We start from the raw sequence: 24,071 nt of genomic DNA, 5'->3' as shown, positions 1-24,071 counted from the left end.
TACCTTTTGAAAACAACAACAAATGATAATAATAAAAAATGAGGTCTCTTCTAAAAGCTTTCTGTCAGTGCACGTCCAGCACCGCACACCCTACACCAAAGTTCTACACCTATTTACCAAAGAGCAGAGCATTTGGGCATCCTATTTGAAGTAGGGAGCTTGTAGGAGCCTAGCCAGCAATATCTCCAACAGTTATGAAAGCTGCTTATGCTGAAGGCAAACATTGTTTCTATATCCAGTTGTGGCATCTTGCTGTAGGATATTGCCAAGTAAATTTTCCTCCATTATCTTCATGAGAAATAATTATTTTACCTGAAATTAAATATAATGGGTAAACATTGCAAAACTACCCTATTTTCCAGAAATGGTATCTATTCTGTACCATTCCAATACTTTCCTTCAAATACCACCAATGTAAGTTAAAGTCTTCCTATACACTATCCCGTTTTATAAATAAATTTATGTATTTAGCCCACATAAAATCACACATAGTACCAACCAATACCCATAATAAACATTACACAATGTGCTATTACAGTGTGATACTTAATCTCAACACCCATCCCATCTAGCATGGGCTGTTTTTCCTCCATTGGAATGACTCCAAACCCTCTAATTTTAATGAAGGGCTGTTGAAGCAGGGAAAAATGTAGTTTGGAAGGAGTTCAGATACATGAATTCCATGTACAGAACTGATTTATGACCTATATTAGCAATGATAATCCTGTGTCACAGTTCCTCTTAGAGGCAAAGCTGTGGATCAGTCAATTCAAATCCATTACCATCTCCAAAAGGTTGTCCAGTGATGTCTAATTTCAATCAATAGCCAGTAATGAACCACAGCCATTAATCCCATTTGCAAGTTTGTATGAAGTATCATTTTCAAGCTGCATATGCATAGAGACTTCAGTGAGTGTACAGAGATTTCACAGCCTGTGGCAATTTCTGCACTGGGATTTGAACATTTCCCAGGCACCTGGAAGAATGTTTAACTCACTCTGTGTAATGATCTCGACAGTGAAGCCCAAGATAACACACAAGACAGTGTGCTAGCCAAGTGTTTGCATTTTAGGCAACTGATGATCTTACTGAGCCATTCCCCAGGGATTTGAACATAACCAAAGGCAGGGAATTAGTTAATGGAGACAGTGATCAATAACAACTGAAGTCTGAGACTGGAAGAGATGGAAATGCTGAACACGAACAGAATCTTCGGTTAGTACAAGAGAAGCAGCATACCAAAATTAATACAATCTTCCACCCTTCACAGAAAGGCTTTGTATAAAAACTGAATATTCATTCATGAGGCCATGCAGTCTAACACCTGACTGCTTAGCAAAGGGGGAGAACCAAAAAAACCTGAAAGCCTCAAACCCAGTAACTCGCAAAGCTGATCTAAAGTGTGGCCCTATATAGTGTGACCATCTTCCTGTTTCTCATTCATTTTACATACACTCTACTCAAATGCAAAGAATATAATTGCAAGAAGCTACGAAAATATTCCACATCCACATCCTTCAACAGTTAAACAAGCCCTGAGGCTCATTCACAGTTAGTCAACTTCCCCTGCTACTTGTGCTACTGCAACTGTTTTGTACCTAGAGGTATCCAAATGAATACAACAATACAGCTTGACAGAAAATACATAAATATAACAAATAAATGACAGTACAATTTGTACCTGGAGTTTGTACTCAAGACAAATTTTCCTTACATCAACCATTAAACTTAATTGCATGCTAATGATTTTTGAAGTAATTCACAACTGAAAGCAAGGTCTAGCCCTTGGCACAAGGTCTAGTCCCTGAAAAAAGATTCATGCCAAGAAAACCAGAATCTCCATGGATCAATCCCGCAACATATTGCTCGAGGGTTAGGGCATAAATGCTACATGGTTTACTAAAAACCCCCATATCAAATACCAAAGAAATACATTGGGAAATGCTACAGATATACAAAGAAATTGCATAGTACCCAGGACTAAACCAACCATATTTAAATCCTTGCAATAATAAAACTTGATATCTGAGCTAAAGTATCTAATTAAAGGTAATGCATCACCAACAAGTAAGTACTCATCGTACCAACATCTCTTGAACTGTACTGGTTAGATCATTTTGTGGCAAGATGAAATAAATGAAGCGTCCTAATGCTATGGTACGAAAGAGAAGGTCCTGACTTCACATGTGACAAACTGGTAATCAAGTTTTTCCTCTATCTAATTCAGAATGCTATTTTTCACTCATTGTGACTAAGATGAGGTTTCACCGTGTTCACATTTGCATTTCACAGAGCATTCCTCAGGCACACATTCCCTTTGTTAACATTACATTAGAAAAAAATTAATTCGTAGAAAAACTGGAACAGAAGTTTCCTGGCAGATGAGTTCTTCCAACAGGCTCACTGTGCACCAGAGCTGTCCAAGTCCAGGCACTGGAAGCAAGTGGCTGGATACAGACTTAGGAGAGGCTCAGAATCCTCCACTTCCGCAGCAGCTAGAAACAGCTCTGGCACAGGCATAGCAAAACCCTCCAGCACCAGGCAACACAGAGATTTGAACCTCCACCTAAATATATAACCAAAGAAGTCAGTCATAGTGATAAACAAGTCCCCTGTTCTTCTAAAATCTTTTCCTAAAATACCAAAGCAGTATTTCTATAAAACCTAAGCCTCCTACCTTGAAAAGAGGCATTTCAGTGCAGTGCAATTTTTGTAAACACTAAATAGGATCAGAGAATCATAGAATAGTTAGGGTTGGAAAGGACCTTAAGATCAAGTTCCAATCCCCCTGCCATGGGCAGGACACCCCACACTAAACCATGTCACCCAAGGCCTCATCCAACCTGGCCTTGAACACCGTCAAGGATGGAGCATTCACAACCTCCCTGGGCAACCCATTCCAGTGCCTCACCACCCTCTCAGTAAAGAATTTCTTCCTTAGATCCAATCTAAACTTCCCCTGTTTAACTTTTAACCCGTTACCCCTTGTCCTGTCACTACAGTCCCTGATGAAGAGTCCCTCCCCAGCATCCTTGTAGGCCCCCTTCAGATACTGGAAGCTGCTCTGAGGTCTCCACGCAGCCTTCTCTTCTCCAGGCTGAACAGCCCCAACTTTCTCAGCCTGTCTCCATACAGGAGGTGCTCCAGCCCCTGATCATCCTCGTGGCCTCCTCTGGACTTGTTCCAACAGTTCCATGTCCTTTTTATGCTGAGGACGCCAGAACTGCACACAATGCTCCAAGTGAGGTCTCACAAGAGCAGAGCAGGATCACCTCCTTTGACCAACTGGTCACACTTCTTTTGGTGCAGCCCCAAAGTCCTTCTCTGCAGGGCTGCTCTGAATCTCTTCTCTGCCCGACCTGTAGCTGAGCCTGGGATTGCTCCAACACAAGTGTAGGACCTTGCACTTGGCATGGTTAAACTTCATAAGGTTGGCATCAGCCCACCTCACAAGCGTGTCAAGGTCCCTCTGGATGGCATCCCTTCCCTCCAGTGTATCAACTGAACCACTGTCCTGGGTTCAGCAGTAGCAGTCATTTTTTCTCCTCCTTAGTAGCTGTTGCAGCACTGTGTTTTTAACTTTCGGCCTGAGAACAGATCTGATAACACTGATGTTTAGACTGACCAAGGACTTTGTGAGTCTCATGCTCTGCCAGGGAGGAGGAGAAGCTGGGAGGAAGCAGGGACAGGACACCTGACCCAAACTAGCCAGAGGTATTCCATACCACAGCACGTCATGCCCAGGATGTAGAACTGAGAGTTCCTGGAAGGGCTGGATCGCTGCGGGGTGGGGGTGAGGTACCGGTTGGTGAGCGGTTGTATTCTCTTCCTTGTTATTTCCTTTATCATTATTACTATTAGTGGTAGCAGTAGTGATTTATGTTATACCTTAGTTACTAAACTGTTCTTATCTCAACCTGTGGGAGTTGCATTCTTTCGATTCTCCTCCCCATCCCTCCAGGAGTTGGGGGGAAGAAAGGTGTGGGGGGGGGAAGTAGACTGCACGGTTCTAATTTATGGCCTGGGCTTAAACCACGACAACCACACAGCTTGGTGTCATCGGCAAACTAAATACTTGGGGGTTTATTTCCATTTCAAATATCTGAAACATTGCCTCAATTGAATTGCCATTCTCTATTCAAGTCTAACACTAATGTTAGTTATTTTAACAGCTACACTTTAGGAAATGAACATTTGAACAATATAACAAACATGGGTATCTCCCCATCTACTCCACTAGAATTCTTGCAGCAGACTTCAGGGAAAAAACAATTGCCTTTATCTCACAGATGAAAACAATAATGAAGCAACTCTGTTAAAGGCATCACGACTGTAATTGCACACAAGGAAACATAACACAGGAGATTATATCGACACAGATATTTTGATGTGTGTAACTCTGAATAGAATGAGAATAACTCGATCCACGGAAACTCAGGATAGACCAGTGAAACTGAGAGCAGCCCAAGCAAGGAGGCAGCCAGCACTCTGTACTTTCAACTTCCTATCCTCAAATACGGATGCTGATGAACCTAGAAAAAACCTAAACTACTCACAGTCTAAAGCAACCATGGTGAATAACATTTTTTTCTCACAACCTGAATAAATAGATTGAAGATCCACAAAACGGAATGCATGTGGTGACTCAGGCAGCAGCTGTATCAGGATCAGCAGAAACCGAAAATCATGGCAACAGGTAGGAAAATAAATCCAAGCACTCCCTGAAGAGGAAGAAAATTTCTGCAAGATTTTCCCAGAAGATATCCATGGCTTCCCTGAAGCTGAACTAGAAGGTTTAGAAGTATACTATTTTATTGGTACTCTATAAGGAGACTTCAGCTGCATATCCCTCCTCCCTTTCCCTATCAAACTGGCTATGATAGAAATTATTTTCTTCCTTTTAAATAAACACCAGATCTAATTACCCACACAGCTGATCAGAATGTTTCCTCTTCATTTCCAAGAGTCAAAACAATCACATCAAAATATTACTCCATTTGAATAACTGAATAACTTTTGGTGAAAAGAGAAAGATTAAACTTGACACCTGTTTCGTGACACTGATAATCACAAAGCCTCTTCAACCAGTATGATTATATTGCTTTAATGCTCTCAATATTAATTATGGCTGTTTTCAAGTCTAAAATTCAGATAAGGAGAGAATGAAGCACACAAGACAATCATTTAAGAATAATGAGACAATTCTATGTAAGCAAAGCATTCAGTACATTTGAAACCTTATAGACAAGCATAAAATTTAAATGATAAATTATGAAGATAAGATAGCTAAATAATAATTTAAATAACACTATACAAAGACTAGCAATCTTTTTATTTCTATTAGGAGTTCAAACATATCCAAGGTCACAAACCACAGGTATGAAGATTGAGGCCTTTTTGAAAGGGGCTTTAAAGACATGTTTTGTATCTGTGATGAAGGGGCAACAAGTTAACAATCAGTAATGGCATTAGCTCAGCTGAAAAACAATAGAAAAGAAAGATAGCAAATGAACAAGGCGAAGATTAGACAAAAGAAACCACAGACATCCTGTAAGAACTCCTTAATAAATTCTGAGTTTGAATTGTTTGATTTGACCAAAGTGGTATCCACTACTATCATCTTAAAATCGTTCCAAAACCAAAACTAGTGATGACGTACCAGTCCATTGACATCCCTTCTCACTTTCTCAGGAAGATTCTTTAAAAAACTGTGGGCAGGGATTCAATTTCAACTGAAAGAAGGTGCGTGTGCATGTGTGTAAGCTTGGCCAAACTCTTAACATCTAAGAAGAAAAAAAAAAAAACCCTCTTGGTAATTATATATATATATGTACTAAATGGAAAAGTACAGAAATATTGTCCAACATATTATATAATTAAAAATGAGTAAATTCAAGAGGTATTGCTTTGTTAGGAAAATGTAATTCTTCCTCAAATGTATAGCTGGATGAATAACTTGTTTCAGCAGAAAGTAACAGAAATGAAAGTCTCGTGTTATCACAGTTTCAATTTTTCAAGCTGCTGACATTTCTGGCCTTGACCCATCGGCTGAGTCCTTTCCTCTGCCCTCTTGTCTCCTCCTTAGGAGTAAACCAGCCATGGGGCTTCACTTGGCACCAGCTGCTGAATGACTGCTGGAGCAGCAGCTGCTCCGATTGGAGTGAGCCACAGGGATGTGCAGATTCTGGTGTCGCATCTGGCTAAGGGGGTGGTGGGGACTGAGCCTCCTCCAGCAAGTGCAGAGAGCTGGTCAGCTCAGGAGTTGATGCCACTGGTGTTTCCCTAGGTATTTCTCCATGTGTTTCGTAAGTCAGAGTAACACCGCTTCGAAGCAGATTGCCTCCAACTCTTTTCTTTGCCCTCTTAGATACGTTTTAACTCTCTCTCCTAGTCTAGTCTTCACTTTAACTGAAAGCAAACTGCCATGGCAATAGTCTTAACTCTGGGGAACTCAGGACTAACATGTAATTTGGTAGCTTGCTTGGAAACTCACATAAATGCCCTGTGAAACAAGATTTACATTTCAGAAGCCTCATTCCTTTTTCCCCCCACCAAGAGAGAGAGAAGTGAAGTTTCTCACTATGTACCCACACAAAAGAAAACTAACATACAAGGAAAAAAAGAAGCCAACTGTATTTTTCACGGTGTTTACAACTGCAACTCCTTCCCAATACACAAGAACCAAAAAAGAGAAAAAGCAGTCAGTGTAAGCATCCTATCATAAATTCCTAAAATGCAAGAGACCTTACTTTGTTTCAGTTACAATAATGCCTTAAAGGCTGCAGCAAAGCACCACAACCAGACACTCCAAACACCTTTTAACCAGCTCCCACTGTTCAAGAGCTTTTTAAAAATCTAAGCCATGCTGCTAACAGGCAGGAAATACCTAACAAGACAATCAACAAAATGGCCGTGATATCTCTGGTCTTCAAAATTATATGTTGTGGTTTACCTTAAATATTGGAAAGGCTTCCTACAATTTATTAGTTTTACACAAAAACTTCAATCGGTTTTCAATCACCGGTTTTGAAACTCAGTAAGTGTGGAAGCCACCTGTGAAACTAACTACATAGTGGCTTTATCAAAGGGCAGCATTTCATTACAATGTATTTTCTTCCTGTAATTATTTCAAATCTACATCTGAATTGCTCAATAGGAGGATCGCTTCATCTGTCAGCCAGTTTCCTCCCTTTCCTCTCTTCAACTGTCATCAGCATTTCTCTCTCCTGCTGTTTGCTGAATTATTGTAATGGAGATATTATTAGTGAATCACTCTGCCTTTGAGTGGTCAATATTTCCACCAACCAAGAAAGAGAAGCCAAAGGTAGTTTTTCATTAAAACATGGTCATTCTGGATGAAAAGTGAAGCCTATTCAGTAACCACATTACGGAACTGAAGGCTGTTTGCTTTTTAAAATCAATATAATGATAGACTCTTAAGGCTCCTGAGAGAAAAGAAAGAACCTGCATTTTGTCCTGCAAAGTATTTCTAGCTTAGAATTAACTTTCAAGGACAGTTCTGGTAACAGAAGGATATATTTAAAAATAGGAAAAGTGATGTAAAGTCTAAACAAATTTCTATGATTAAAGCAGCTATGAGTCAACTTCAAAATGCATGCAACAGTGACTTTTATTTTTGTCTTCCTATTTCACAGTATCACAGTATGTTAGAGATTGGAAGGGACCTCAAAAGATCATCTAGTCCAATTTGTTTGCCTTCTTAATCCTAGAAGTGGAAAAATACTTCTTTATAGCAGAGGTAACAGCCTTTCAGAACACTAACAATCTAATTATTACTGTTTTAAAGTCAAACACTGCAGGTGGCTGGTGGTCTTCCAATACAACTGTCTCAAAGACAGGAGATCAGAATGACTGGGGGAAAGGAGACACCTGATGATCTGGCAACAAAGAAAATCTCCAGAAGTTTGGACAGCTGCTGGGTACACTGGCCTGTGTAAGAAAACACTCCTCAGCATGACAGGAGCAGCAGAAAAAAAGGCAAATTCCAAACAACAAAACAGGATCTAAACATGCAGCAAAGCTACGATTATTATCATTCCGTATTTTCCAAAAGCACAACTGATCTCTCTGTAGAAAAATCAAATGGGAAAAAAACATTGCTTTTTCTTAAAGCAGATACTCACCAGTAGTTAACACAGCCCTCTGAAAGGATATAAAGCATATTAGATAAATATAGATACGCATCCTCAAACCCCAGAGAATAACCAACACTTACACATGCTGAAGAGATTAGTATGGGTAGAAACATTTGGCTTTTGGGAGTGGGTGGAAGGGGAAAAATTTTAATCAAATCCATTACCTGGTTATTGATTTCTCTTTGCCAGACTGATCCTGTAGAATACTTATAAAGCCTTTGACATTGAGATGTTTGGCCAAAGATATTGGATTAGACTAAGCAAAAGCTGAGCTTCTCATGTAATCTCTCATATTTCATTTATGTGTGATTTATTCCTTTGTCCAGCAGAGGCTTTTTATTGATAAAAATAATGAGATTGAGAATCCCAAAGGAAATCTAATGCCCACCCACCCAAACATGTTTCTGAAGTAAAAATAGTAGGCTTTGAAGGCTTTTTGAAGGAATGATGTTATGGGAAGACTGTTTCCTTTTATGAAAAGTATGAAGCTTGACAAGGATTTTGAAATAAAAAAAGCTACTTTTGAAATTAAAATTCTGCTATACTTGAAAACACCAAGTTAACCACAGTTAAAACCATTCACCAGGGAGCTGACCAAAACACTTCCGAAATAGTTTTTTCCTTGCAGAATCAATGACTACAACTTTTTTTCTTTTGACTTCCTACAGTAGCTCAGTTTGATAAAACATCTTAAAATATGTCTAGCCTGCTAAATATGATGCATTACATAAAGCCAGTTAGACAACAGGAAATTAATTGTGCCACTCAAAAGAAGTTTCTAACCATTGCAAAATTTAATATGTAATCTGGTAACTAAAGGCTTTGCTGAACTACATGAGAATTTGAGATTCTCGAAGAAATTAAATCATGCCTTTTCAATACAGATGCTGTTCAAAAGTCCTAAGCAAAATGTACAGACCTTCGTGCATTTCTTTAATAGCTGTTAATAGTAGTAAAAGGATAAATAGAAACTGTGTGTTTCTGCAGTGAACCCTGACTGAAGTTTTAAAGTCTCTACTTCAAGGCACAGATCAGAATAATCCTATTCCACTGACAGCCAACAGAGGCCTTTGTGATTAACAGGAGTCCTACAACTTTCCTATGTTAATGCTTAAAGCAGAGTTAGTGGCTTTTAACTCTCAGCTTTGTTTCACATATAATGTGGAACTCAGCATCTATGACTCAAAAACTAGCAGAAAAGTCTTTTGAAGCTCACTGTTTATGGACCATTTATTAACAGTAATTTCCAAGACCCTTTCACTGAGAGGACCATAAGTCTGGCTGTCTCAATGGTCAGACAAAAATGGTGAATGCTGACATTTTTCTTCCTGCTCCTCCTCTCTCACTCTCAGGTATACACATCAGCTTGCCTGACCAGTCTTACTCTTCACATGAACACAGAGCTTCTTTTACCAATGACTTCTGTGAAACCTCCTAGGGCAGTGAGGTCCCTTCCTTCCACGTGTGTACCTACAGGCCATGGGCCATGAGTATTGTTACCTACAAAGTCCAGGCTTGCCTTGTTTCAGCTCCTTACTCTCAGGTTGAATTGAAGTACGGTACTCCATACTTTGAAGACTGACGAATGTGAAACCATCTAAGCTTTTTTCTAAGATTCCTGTATACAAACCCCTCTGCTGTCCACAATGAATCCAATAGTTCCTGAATGGGCAGAATCCATCTCTGGGATGTGTTGTACTTTCTGCATATCTGCAGGCTACCTGGGAAGCCTGTGCTCAGTACTCCTGAATCGCCTGAAGTAGCTGGCAAAATGGAAGTGTACTGCAGAGCAGAAGAATGCCTACACAATTAATCCTCTGGGAGGCCCAAGGCCTGCGTAGACACTTTGGGATTGGGCAGTTATCCTATGAAAACACACAAAACTCTTCAATGCCACCAGAAATACAATCTGGATGACAACGAGCAGGAGAGTACCTGAGCACATCACAGCTGAAATTTTACCATCATGGAATTTGAAAGGGTCCCTGATGCAGCTGAATTCTCATCCTGTTCTTCCCTGATATCTCAAAGAACTTCCTTTGGTCGTGAGTAGGTTAACATGTATGGTGTTACCTTAGCGTGACTGTTAACCCAGCCTGGGCAGTGGCTCTATGGGATGGGTGGTAACAAAACGCAACACTTTAAAATCACTAACTCCAAAACTATTTTCATGTTGCCAGATATTCTGAAAAGCCCCAAAAGTGTACGTGAAGATCTCTAACTAGAAAGAGCCTCCAGCAGCACAGTCAAATCACACAACTGAATGTTAAATTACATCTTACATACAGATGAATGCTGCTCTATTTAACTAAAACTAACAAACATTAGCTTGTAGCAATATTTTATAGATCATAACTTCAGTAGCAACTGTGTGGTCTTGAGGTCTCCCCAGTTTCACCAAATAACTGTAGCATCAATATTTGAAAGTCGCTCCATTAAACAAAATGGAATAATAGATATTTCCTGTTTCTTCTCATAGAAATAAAAATACATCTCAGACCAGCCTTAGGAATTATTATTACGAGGAATATATTTGATGTCAGTAGTATTTTTTAAATTATCCTGCTCTTGTGGCTACAGACCCTACTTACTCAGGATGTCATCAAGTGCTTTTCATTTGCTGAGCTTCATGGGCCATGTACAGTTTTAGTCATTCAAAAAACATTCTTTGCAATATGTAATCAGAAAGAAAGCAGCCATTTATTTTGAGTGTCAGATTGTCTGTCTGAATCTCTTCATATCCTGTAGATGTTTCTCACCACACACTGATAAATGAGAATATTATAGTTGGCAAGAAGATTGGTATGGACCAATGCATCAGCATTTACCAGTAATGGGACTCTCCTCAACAGGGACCAAGAGCTATAAAGGTAGGGGGTGAAAATAGAAACATGCTGCCTGCTTGTAATTCACTTTGATAATTAAAGCATGAGAGTGTCCACTGCGAAATTCCAAAACTACACATGTACCTGCCAAGTTGTCAAGACTGACTGTTGCTCCTTAGTGTTTCCCTCCTTCTCCAAGCAGAAGTCCTCAGGGATACAGTGAGCAATGAACACTGTCAGATTCTGCCTGTTACATCTGAACAACTGATCCTGGCTGGCTTGAAATTCTGCCTCCCTGTCCTGGGTTTAGCAGTAGCAGTCATTTTTTCTACTTCTTAGCAGCTGGTGCAGCGCTGTGGTTTTGACTTTCGGCCTGGGGATAATACTGATAAAGCCGATGTTTTCAGTTGCTGGTCAGAATGTTTACTCTGACCAAGGACTTTGTGAGTCTCATGCTCTGCCAGGGAGGAGGAGAAGCCGAGAGGAAGCAAAGACAGGACACCTGACCCAACCTAGCCAAAGAGGTATTCCATACCACAGCATGTCATGCCCAGGATGTAGAACTGAGAGTACCCGGAAGGGCTAGTTTACTGCTGGGTGGGGGTGAGTTATCAGTCGGCGGGTGGTGAGCGGTTGTATTCTCTTCCCTTGTTATATTCCTTTATCATTATGGGTGGTAGCAGTAGTATTTGTGTTATACCTTAGTTATTAAACTGTTCTTATCTCAACCCGTGGGAGTTGCATTCTTTCGATTCTCCTCCTTGTCCCTCCAGGAGCAGGGGGAAGAAAGGTGCAGGGGGAAAGTAGACTGCGTGGTTCTAATTTATGGCCTGGGCTTAAACCACGACAATCCCTCTCCTTTCTGTGCATGCCTTCCCCCCTGAATTTTGCCCCTCTTCCCCATTACTCCTGTGTTACCCATCTCGAGCCTTGAATTTCCACTAGAGACAGGACATAGCTGAAGTCAAGAGCAAACCACAGCTTTTGGCTGCTTCTGCATTAGCCAACGTAAGCTCAGCAGTGATTCTGTGCTGCTCAGCTTTATGCAGCTGGAAGAGACCTTGTTTTTAGAGACAGGTGCTTATACCTTTCTGCAGACAAGGCATTCATAAACGTTTCACTGCTGACTACCACAGTCCCCCAGCCAACCAGGCAGCACCAAAATCACTGCCCCTTCATAGCCTGCTCTGATGTGCTACTGAATTCCTCTAAAAGCTTCTGGTGTGAATTCAAGCCCCCTGGAGTTGCTATTCCCTCCCCAACCCATTCAACCACATCCTCATTTCCAACCTCAACATATTTTGCTAATCCCTTCTGTACAGTCCCTCTGCAAGGCTGGCTTTCTCATCTATCCACGCATAGGTTTTCATCAGGGTAACATTACTTCCTTCAGCTTTGAGAGATACATTCTTGAGCTGCTTCTGTTCTTTCAGAATATGGCTTGTTCTTTTAGCCCAACACCTCGTCTTTCTCTTGTACCCCCTCACTGGCACTTTCTTCTAGGCCATCAAACATTAACTACTTTTATTTTCAGTATGTTTGATGCATGAATCCAGTTATCCTATTAATTTTTTTTTTCCCCTAATTACTGAGGGGACAATATTCACCTCCAGTTTTCCAATAGCAACAGAACTTAAAGAAAATCCACACGGTTCAAAATAACTGCCGTGGGGTTTTTGGTGCAATAAACAAATTGATAAAAAACTTTTGATTTCTTTCCTCAGTAACTGTGAGAGTTGAAATAGCAACAGGAAAGAATACAAGCAATTCCACTTCTGTCTCATGTGAACAGGACATTACAAACGAGTTGACAACAATTTTCCATGAGTGTTTTAAATACCTGGAAGAACCTACAGTTATTCCAAAGACTTGAACAATGCATGAAAAGGGCTACAAACATTTTAGAACAGTTGACTTGATTAATATTTATGAATATATTAAGGACACTATGTATTATACCAACACGTACGCGGAACAAGAATACAGAATTTTACTGCTGACCGGGATTTTATCGAGCATTAAACACACCTCTGCTATGCTGCAGAGCTTCATTCTTCAGCCACCCAGGAAGGTTAGTAATAAAGATAAATAAATCTAGTACATGTCATGAAATATCTTAATGAAATTAAGAGTATGGTTCTTAAAGGTGAAGCATTTACATTGTCAACTTACTCTGGAAACTGGCAGAAGCAGCACATTTTTGTTTGTAGACAAGGCCCTTACTGACACGGTTTAGTGGCACACTGGGCAGTGCTGGGGTAAAGGTTGGACTTGATGACCTTAAAGGTCCTTTCCAACCTATCATATGACTCTATCATTTTTGACTGCTATTCCAAACATTCGGGCCACCTGGGTACTCTACAAAGCTCTTCAGCTATCCAGATTTTTACCATGAAGCCCATGTGGATAATGGTCAGAAGCCATTCTGACTCCCTCACTCCTTCACATGTATAAAAGATAAATTGAAAATATTCCTAAATTTTTCAACAGTGACAGGAACTTGCAATAGCTAATTCATCTGCAAAGGACTCTTCAGACACACAAAGTAAAAATAGTGTTTGTGTTTGAAGTCTGACCAGTTGTCACCTGAGCTTCAAAAAGGAAGCCTTGTTCTCCTCCCTTCTTCCAGCTGCTGCCTCCTGTAGATGACAGGATCTGTTTGAAGTTTTACTTTTATTCTAAAATCTTAAGGCAAAATTCTAATCTCAGACCTGCAGAGATTCTCACATCAGAGATGTTCTGCTCTCCCCACATGCTGCCCTTATCTATTGTCCTGGGAGCTACTGCCATGCAGGGAGAACAGATGGGAACTTCAGACCTTTTGTACAGACCAAAGAGCACTGAGTGCAATGCAAAAAATCATACACCAACAGACTCTGAAGCTTCAGCAAACCACACACCCTCACCTCGCTCTACTTTGCACAAATGCGAAGCAGATGTGTTTTTAAGCGAAAAAATTAGTGGAATGAAGCACACTGTCAGTGAAGGGGAACTTCACTGACACCCCAACTCCCTCCATCCAACAATTCTTCAGAAACTCAGTGGTCCTTGCCCGTAAGGCTCGATTGCATTATGCTACTTAAGGATATTTTTGTACATCAGTACTGGGAAAGATTCAAATGACAATCCTCATCACTAATTTGTATTAATCAGGAGGCAAGGTCCAGAGCCTAAAATGTACCTTTACCTTTTTATTGTATGCAGGTAAGTTCTTACTACAAACCCCCATCCTCTCACTGTTTTTGGAGAAGCACACCAAACCACACCATTAGCTTGAAGGTTACAGATCTTCACAGCTACCAATGGAACCTGCAACTTCACCCCCATTTTACACAGTGGTGGCACTAATACAACCGTAAGGAATTACTCTGAACATGTGAAAATGGATTTCTGAGGTTTTCAGTCATTTGTATGTAGCATAATCTACAGCTGGGATCTCAGAATACTGCAGAATCAGAATCAGAATTACTAGGTTGGAACGGACCTTCAAGATCATCGAGTCCAACCCATGCCCTACACCTCGACTAAACCATATCACCAAGTGCCACATCCAATCTCTTTTTAAACACATCCAGGGATGGTGACTCCACCACCACCCTGGGCAGACCGTTCCAATATTTTATTATTCTTTCTGTGAAAAATTTCTTCCTAATATCCAACCTGTGCCTTCCTTGGCGCAGTTTGAGACTGTGTCCTCTCGTTCTGTCAGGTGCTGCCTGGTGAAAGAGACCAAACCCCACCTGTCTACAACCTCCTTTCAGGAAGTTGTAGAGAGTGATAAGGTCACCTCTGAGTCTCCTTTTCTCCAGGCTAAGCAACTCCAACTCTCTCAATCACTCCTCGTAGGGGTTGTGGTCCAAGCCCCTCACCAGCCTCGTTGCCCTCCTTTGGACACGCTCAATCATTTCCACGTCCTTCTTAAACTGAGGAGCCCAGAACTGGACACAGTACTCAAGGTGCGGCCTCACCAGTGCTGAGTACAGGGGAAGAACAACCTCCCTGTTTCTGCTCGCCACACCATTCCTAATGCAGGCTAGGATGCCATTGGCCTTCTTGGCCACCAGGGCACACTGCAGGCTCATATTCAGCTGGCCATCCACCAGTACCCCCAGATCCCTTTCTGCCTGGACACTATCCAGCCACGCTGTCCCCAACTTGTAACATTGCAAAGGGTTTGTATGGCCAAAATGTAGGACTCAGCACTTAGACTTACTAAATTTCATCTTATTGGATTCTGCCCATCTATCCAACCTATCCAGGTCTCTCTGCAGAGCCCTCCTTCCTTCCAAAAGATCGACACAAGCTCCCAGCTTAGTGTCATCTGCAAACTTACTGATGAAGGACTCAATACCCTCATCCATGGCATTAAGCACTTCTGCTTTCTCCTCATCTTTAGTTACTAAGTTTCCTGCCTCAACCAATAAGTAGCAAATATCAGTCTTACCCTTCCTTTTACCGTTGATATATTTATAAAAACTTTTTTTATTATCCTCTACGGAAGTTGCCAATTTAAGTTCAAACTGAGCTTTGGCCTCCCTAGTTTTCTTTCTACATGCCCCAGCAGCCTCCTTAAACCCTCCCTGAGAAACCCTACCCTCCTTCCATAGATGATACACCTTCTTTTTATTTCTAAGTTCCTTCATAACCTCAGTACCCATCCAGGCTGGACGCTTGCCTCGTCGGCTCATCTTTCGGCACACAGGAACAGACTTTTCCTGTGCCCTCAAGATCTCTGTTTTGAGGCACACCCATCTTTCCTGAACTCCTTTGTTTTCAAGGGCAGTTTCCCAAGGAACTCTCCGAATGAGTCTCTTAAACAGGCCAAAATCTGCCCTCCGGAAGTCCAAGGTATAGGTCTTATTGATGTTCCTCCTGATTTCCCTGAGTATTGAGAATTCTACAATTTCATCATCACTGTGCCCCAGGCAACCTCCAACCTCCACCTCACCCACCAGTCCATCTCTATTAGTGAACAACAGGTCTAACACAGACCCTCCCCTGGTAGTCTCGCTCACCAGCTGTGACAGAAAGTTATCCTCCACACACTCTAAAAACTTTCTGGACTGCCTTTTTTGAGCTGTATGAAATTCCCAACATATATCCGGTAGGTTGAAGTCGCCTACAAGAACAAGGGCTGAAGATCCAGGAACATTCTCCAGTTGCTTATAAAACAAGTTGTCCACTTCTTCTTTCTGGTTGGGTGGACGATAACAGACCCTCAATAGGATATCAGCCTTACCGGCCTTCCCCTTGATTCTTACCCATAAACATTCAACTTCATCATCATTAATTTCAATATCTATAACATCTAAGACCTCCCTAATATAAAGGGCCACCCCTCCACCCCTTCTCCCTTTTCTATCTCTTCTGAAGAGCTTGCAGCCATCCAATACGGTGTTCCAGCTATTTGGCTCATCCCACCACGTTTCTGTGATGGCGACTACATCATAGCTATATTGTTGCACCATGGCTTCCAGCTCTTCTTGTTTATTCCTCATACTACATGCATTAGTATACATGCACCTCAGCTGGTCCACCGATTTCACCACCGACCCAGGCTGATTACCCTTGGACCTGCTTCCAGTCAGCCCAGCTGCATCCCCCTCCCCCTTCAAACCTAGTTTAAAGCCCTTTCAATTAGTTCTGCCAATTCATGAGCAAAAATTCTTCTACCCTTAACAGAATGATGCAACCCATCCGTGTCCAGTAGGCCAGGTGCTGTAAAGGTTGTCCCATGGTCAAAGAACCCAATGTTCTGCCGACGACACCAACCCTTGAGCCACTTGTTAATAATATGGGCTCTCCTGTTCCTTTCATTAAATTTTCCTACCACCAAAGGGATCGAGGAAAAGATCACTTGGGCTCTTGCCCTATCAACCACTTGACTCAGTGCCCTAAAGTCCCTTTTAATTGCCTTAACACTCCTTCTTTCAATCTCGTCACTGCCAGCCTGGAGTATCAGCAGTGGATAATAATCAGAGGGCCTAATCAACCCAGAAAGTCTCTTGGTGATCTCCCGTATCCAGGCCCCAGGGAGGCAGCAGACCTCCCTGTGGATTGGGTCCTGTCAGCATACGGGACCCTCTGTTCCCCTTAGAAGTGAGTCCCCACTACGACTACCCTTCTTTTCTTTTTGATGTTAGAAGTGGTAATTCGTCCTACAGATGAAGCATAATTGAGAGGCTCATTGAGTAAATTATTGTTTTCTAAATCGTCTAGCTGACTCTCTAGATCCTCCTGATCCAGGGTCTCATACCTGTTCTGAAGCGGTATCTGAGTTGGTAATGGGGGTGGGGAGGAAATGTTATTATTACCTCTCCAAACAGAGACCCATTTCCAATCCCCTTCGTCAACCAGGTGCCCTTCTACTTCTTGGCAGTTGGAGGCACGGGAGTCTTCTGACTCCTGGTGGGCCTCCCTCAAAGGTTCAAGGGTGGAACTCCACCAATCTATTTCCTTTTCACTTTCCCTAATACTCCTTAGTCTTACAACTTCTTCCTTCAGCTCAGTCACCGATGAGATTACTAACCTGTTCGCACCTCAGGCAAATGTCCTCTGCCCCTGGTACTGCTGATGAGCTCAAACACTCTGCACAGGAAGGGGTCTGTACAGACACATCCTTTTTGGAGGGTTCCGTTAAGTTACTTAACACTCTTGCTCACTACAGGTTTTGATCACGTAAGAACCATTACTTCCAAAAAGCCCTGCTTGCCCTGCCTGCGCGAACTGCCGCGCAAACTGCCTCTCTATAATCCAATTACGACCCTGTTTGCCTACTCCTGTTTGCCGTGCTCCGGGTCGCCGTGCTCCCTGGAAGCTCTTAGCCTTAAATACTGGAGCCAAGCCCCATGCTCTGGGCCCGTTTAAAAGCCCCGCCGAGTCTCCTCCTTCTGGCCTCTCCAAAGGCAGGCTGGGAAAATGTGCAAAGCATCAGCTGAATTTACACCATAGCTCTAGGTTTCTTCCTCCTCAAATTACTAGTACACTCAGCGTCAGCATGTGGATCATTCTGATGCTGTCCAAAGATGTTTTCAAAGTGGACTGGTGTGTGTGACTCCGCATGCATGTGCATCCTTTGGCTACACATAACATATTTCTCAGAGCAGAGGTGGAGATTGCTCTAAACCTGATTTTACAGATGGAAATCAGAAACATAGCACAGAAATGTTCTAACAGAAGACAAAAAGGAAAGAATGTAGAAGTTTGGAAGTTGTACCCAGATTCCTGTATCACAATTTAATAGCCTAGTGCCAGAAAAATAGTTTTCTTACCAATTTTTGCATGAACATAATTTTAAGTCTTTAAAACAGTAAGAAAGCTAGAGACTATGTACATTTGATTACAGAATGCAATCTATGAGAAATTTCCATTTTTAATTGTTTTTACTTCCAGAACACCTGAGATCTAGAAGTCCCCTACTTAAAAGAAAAAAAGTATGATTAAACATATTCTGTCATATTATATGTATTTTATCCAATAATGGAAGACAACATTTTAACAGCAACGCTTTTGATTCACGCCAGAGCATTCAGCAGGAGTCAATTTATACTGCAAGAGAATAACGATGTACCTCAACTCATTTTAATTTCAATAATTGAATGAGGAATAGGAAAGCCTATTGAAAGGACTGTATTCTGGTCAAAGACTAATGAGAAAATAGTTTTGAGTCTCTGAGTCAGTGGGTGTCATGGTAACAATGCATTATCAAAATCTGATTAGCATGCCCAGCAGCTTTAGAAACGATAACATGCTCTTCTAATTGTATTTTCCTTTCCTTTCCCGTGATGAGTTTTATATTCATAACAGGTAAGAGGTAAGGCAGCATTCTGTTTATCTGCAAGTTGGACTTAGGATGTCCAGAACGCTCACAAATTCTGTGCAAACTGTCAGAATAGAACAATTCTCTTACCGCCTTAAAATAAGAAGCTGAGTCTTCCATTTTCTCCTCTGCTAACTTATTTAAGTCAAATATTATTTTCTTCCTTTAAATACAGAAAATTCTTTCTAAGGATATACACACAAAAAGGAGAACACTGTGAAATGGCAACACCTTAAGAAAAAGCCTGTGTTTTGTAGGAGAAACAGATGCAAGAAAAGAGTGTTTAACTCACCCCAGAAAGCATGACTCCATGTTCTTGAGTTTTTGAAAGACGGAGGGGATTTTCCTGTGTTTAGATGACTGTGTGTGTGTGCTTGCTAAATATTAAAATATCAGAAATCAAGAAGAACCATGAAATTGAACAGGATATTTTTCCTTCTCATGAAGGAAAGAGCTAATATTGTTTCATAAAAAAAATACAATGAAGATAAAAGGTTGTAGGTTTAATAATGCTCTTTTTATAAGTGAACCTCAGTGAGTAGCCTGGCAGACCTTTATTATGTTAACATTAAAGAACTCCACTGCAGCTGCAGCCTTACAAATCTGATGGGAAGTCATTTTAACATACGGAGTCTCAGTCTTAACAAATGTTGGGGTTTTTTTTGAGAGAGAGTAAAATGGCATTCTATTTTTCAACAGAATGACCAAGAAATCTACTTCATGTTTGGCCTATTTCCATGAGCCTTGTAACCTAAATATTCATTTCTTATTTTCAATGTTCACTTTAATTTATTAATCAGCTTCAAATCTTTACAGAAAGAAAGGAGGAGAGCTCGTATTCTTATTCTCTAAGTAAACTCAAATACTCTTAGTCATATGACAAATAATGCCCAATACAAGAAATCAACTTTTTGTATTATTAATAATGGAACAATGTTTGTTATAGTGCATAAACAGGGAGCAAATGAACACAGTGAGACCTAAAAAGCTTATTAATCCTTGTTACGTGCACTGGCACACGGGCAGAGTTTAAGATACACAAAATACTAAAGGCAATCAATCTTAAGTCAATACACCGAAAGCCAGAGCAACATTTATCTACATGTTTGGAAATTCAGCAGTGAGCGCAGGGTTACACTGAGAATACAAAGTCATCAGAGTAGACAAGTGAACAAAGAAAGAGCAAATAAATATGTCCCAGAAGGGATCAGTGCTTGTTCAGGGGACTGTTTGCACTAACCTTGGATGGAAGCAGCAGCCTGAAAGCCAATCAGTGTGACCTTCACCTGTCATGATGACGTTCCCATCAGGTAAAGCCCACATTTTCCAGAGGTGATCATCACTGCCAGTGACTACAATGTCTTTTCGGGGATGTAAAGCCAAGCTACAACAGAAAAGAAAGGCACATTATGCTGTGTAACAATTTCATTTTATGTTAAATAGACAGCAGTGAGATTCTTTTAACTTAGGGCAACAGCTACAGAGGACTCTGATTCTAGATGGAAGGAACAAGTAGTGATGCCTTCTATGCTCCTAAGAATTTAAAACACATGCTAGAGGAGTTTCTGCTACTTCTGAAGAAAACAACAAAAGATGCCTGACTTCCGTGAAACCAGGCTTTTTTCCACCCTCTCTTGAGGTTTCAGTTGATTAAAACACTTGAATACACTTTAAAATACTTTGTTAGATTATGCTCTTACAAGCATGTGACTGGGTAATAAATGACTGGGTAATAAAGCCGTACCAATATGAACTTCGAAGAGCAGTGGCTTGTCAGTCTGCTGCTGATGGCCAAAGGGAAACACGACAAATTATTTTGCTTTTTTTTTCTTCATTATGCCCACAGGTCTAAAGTTTCCTACCACTGAGAAATAACTCAACTGATAATTACAATCCAGGAGTTTCAGTCTCTGCCATCACTTCAGCACCTATTCACTGGGAGTAGGTCAGAAAATCCATTTCAGTTCTTTACTCAAAATGTGCTACATGTTTTCATTTTTTATTATGCAGCACACTGGCATGTAATGGAAATCATACACTTATCACACTCCTATACTGAAAACTCAGTTTATTTTTGATTTAGCAACTGCAGTGCAGCTTAAAATGGATCCAGGGAAGAAAATCAATCAGTTGGAAAGATAACAAGTAGTGTATTTTGTATGGATTTGGTTATTTGATTTGAATTATTGTAATGCTTTACTATTTGTTGAACATCAAAAAGTATCTAGGAGTTGACTTAAGTCACAGGAATAGATTACTTAAACATATTAAACCTGGATTTCAGAATCAAAATGCAGCTACAGGGAGAGGAACCATAACCTGCATGTGCTCCTATTTCAGCTGTGCATCAGAGCTCAGTTTTGCAAAGAAAAACACCTATTAAAACAGAATGAGAGTAGAGACAATGATAAACAGACAAATTGGAAGAGAGGTCTTAAAATACACATTATTATAAAAATCCCTTTTTGAATAGTACCTTTCTCTTGCACTCAAATTAATTCATAAAATTCCTAAACCAGACTTATGGCTTCTACTGTAGTTTGAAAAATAATTCCCTCTATTAAATCCATGCCAAAAACATATTGATGAAACTAGATTTTCGTTACAAAACACATCTATTCTTGCAGTTTAAGGCAAAGTCTAGGAAGATTCCTACAGATTCATCAGCTGAATTTAACTGCTTGACCAAGGAGCCTGGGTTTTACCCATTCTTTAGTTTCTTTTAGTTTAGAAAAAACCTATTTTTCTGTCTTTGTCTAAAGAAGAGAAAGTCCCTTTGCATTTATAGGCAGAAATGAGAATGAGGGAATGATCCATTTAAATTCTCCAGAGATGTACAGAGAGCAATCATATCACTTAGACTGGCCACAACAGATATCTAGAAGAGCAAGAAAAGAATAGAGATAAAAGGAGAGAATTAGAGACTGAAAGAAGGCATGCCAGTGGCCTGCAAATTACAGGATGAGAACAACTGTCCCAGAATCCCTCTACTGTTGGAGACCAGTGACACACCAAAAATCCCACTGCTGTTTTCTGCAGCATGCATAGGCACAGAGCATTGTTATTCTAGAGACCAGCTTCACAGAAAATGAGTGGGCTAATAAATACAAAGATAAATCCATACCAGGGCTGCTACAAACCCTTCCCTGAGCCTCGAAAACAGAGGACCTTCCTTCCCCACCAGTATGCACCTCACACAGAAGCGAGACCAGCACAGGAGGATCTTTTACTTGTTAGCAATAAGGTCCTAAGCTCCTCTGGATGTAGCAAGGAATGGCAAGGGAAAAAGAAACGGGAGGTCGATTCGAGAAGACTACAGAAGGAGAAAAGGATGCCAGCTGCAAAATGGCTGACAGCATGTGCTGCTGCAGGAAGATCCATCACTGTTTTTCAGGTTTGTGAAAACTCTATCGCTATGTTATTTGGAGAAAAAAACCAAGCAAGCAGTGTCACATGGATACAGCTTACATTTTTTTCTTTATCTATCTTACACATATCAAATACCCTCCAGTTTTTCCCTCTAGATATTTCTGCTATTAGTCAAAGTGCATGCCTGTTGTGAAGCCTTTCCATCAGTTCTCTTTCTTATATTCTTCCCAAATATCTGCCTTCTCAGTAGCCAAGATGTGTTACACAGTCTAACTTAAATTGCCTTCAGCCCACCCTTCACTCAAAGGAAAATACTACTTCCTTCCAGATCCTGACCTTAGCCCTCCCAACACACTTCCTGTCCAACTTCTGAAATGTCCAAACTTCTTCAGTGACTGCACATTCCTAAAGAGCTTTGAGACAATCCCTAAAGTGAATTTCATACGGAAGGAAGTATCTTGCCATCACTGTGAAGCCTGCAGATTTTTTTTTCACAGGCTTTTCTTCTAATTGCAGAGCTCTTGGAGCTCTTGTAAAATGCTGTTGCTGCCCAATGTTGTTTTTTTTCTCCATGCCATTATTACAGGCACACAGTGAGCACTATTTAATTAAGAGCAAATCTGTGACACGACTGTTGAGCTGTTTCCAAGAAAGGGAAGTCCATTCATCCAAAAGGCGTTCTATATGCAACATTAATTAGGCACCCTTGTCTTCACTTCTGGCAAGCCAGCATTGTATAGATTTTTGCTTCATGTCTGTTCACAGGGTCTAATTATTTCCAGCACAGAAGACTTTGGGTAGACTGCAATGGAAATCAATAATGGAACATATGTGATAGGAACATTAGCTTTCTCCTCCTCCTCCTTTGGGATAGAAGTGGGATCAGAGGAGACGTGGCCAAGAGAAAAAAAACAAACCCTCTCAGAGTTTTGCTGCTGTTGAGTATATAAATACCCGTGTTTACACAATTAATTCTAGCATTATAAGACATGCTCATCTCTTCAGCACTTGCCATGATAGATATATAGTGCTCCCAGTAATTTGCTTTCAAAACAATCATAAATTACTTTATTTTGACTGAACCATAAATAAAAATATTGTATCTTTAGATGCAAAATACTTTCGGTCTCAGCATGTACTACATTTGATCATTTCACACACACAAAAAAATCAACCTTCAGGTTAAAAAGTGTTAAATCCGAACCTGTCTGTATAACTGTGTGTTTGTTTTAATACAAACACTAGCTACACTGCACTGAGGCAGGGAAGATTTCAGTCAGATGCGAAGGAAAACTTTCTGTTAATAAGGTTTCTGAAACACTGGAACCCACAGCCATCTGCCATCATTAGCTTGTTCTTAAAGCTCTCAGCACACCTATCATGTATTACCTACAGATTACCTCCATTATGGTTAGGAGAAAGGACTGGTTGGTGTCTTGAGGTTCCTTCAAGTCCTAAGGTAGCAATGTTCCTACTGAGCCCTGGTTCATTCGATGCACAAAATACACAGTGCTTGTATGCGAAGGGCAATTATAAAACAATAAAACATCACCTCAACCCCCTGCTAAGGCATAACAGCAGTTAAACCCAATTGCACAGATGCAGGACAGTAAGGCACACAAAACCTCCTATAATTTTAAAACCATTTTAGTGGCTAAAGCATCTCACAAAATCACCACATATTCAGCCATTCTTACTGGCCTCCTACAGACCTCAAGAGATTGCAGGAGTAAGAAGGGTCCAGAAATAAAAACCTAACCTAAGAAGTCTCAAAATTAGGCACTCTGAGAATTAAGAATGCGAAAATAATTACTAACTTAGTAGTCTAAGTGACTTATCCAGCCTCACCCAATTGCTCTGTGGTAGAAAGGAAGGAAAAATCCAGTTTTCTATGGTTTGACA

The 24,071-nt window shown here is 40.7% G+C and overlaps 1 protein-coding gene across 1 annotated transcript in view; it reads right to left on the bottom strand.

Annotated features, from left to right (window-relative positions):
* SPAG16 (sperm associated antigen 16) overlaps positions 1 to 24,071 on the bottom strand; it is a gene marked incomplete at both ends in the record, with an annotated part of 443,494 nt that overhangs the window by 206,184 nt on the left and 213,239 nt on the right. Inside the window, one exon of the mRNA XM_080632060.1 lies at positions 20,041 to 20,184. Coding sequence (XP_080488186.1) covers positions 20,041 to 20,184 — 144 coding nt within the window. The remainder of the gene's footprint in view (positions 1 to 20,040; positions 20,185 to 24,071) is intronic.

Source organism: Psittacula echo, assembly GCF_963264785.1.
Source record: "Psittacula echo genome assembly, chromosome: 20".
In the NCBI taxonomy this organism is placed as follows: Eukaryota; Metazoa; Chordata; class Aves; order Psittaciformes; family Psittacidae; genus Psittacula; species Psittacula echo.
This window is presented reverse-complemented; position numbering and strand designations above follow the sequence as displayed.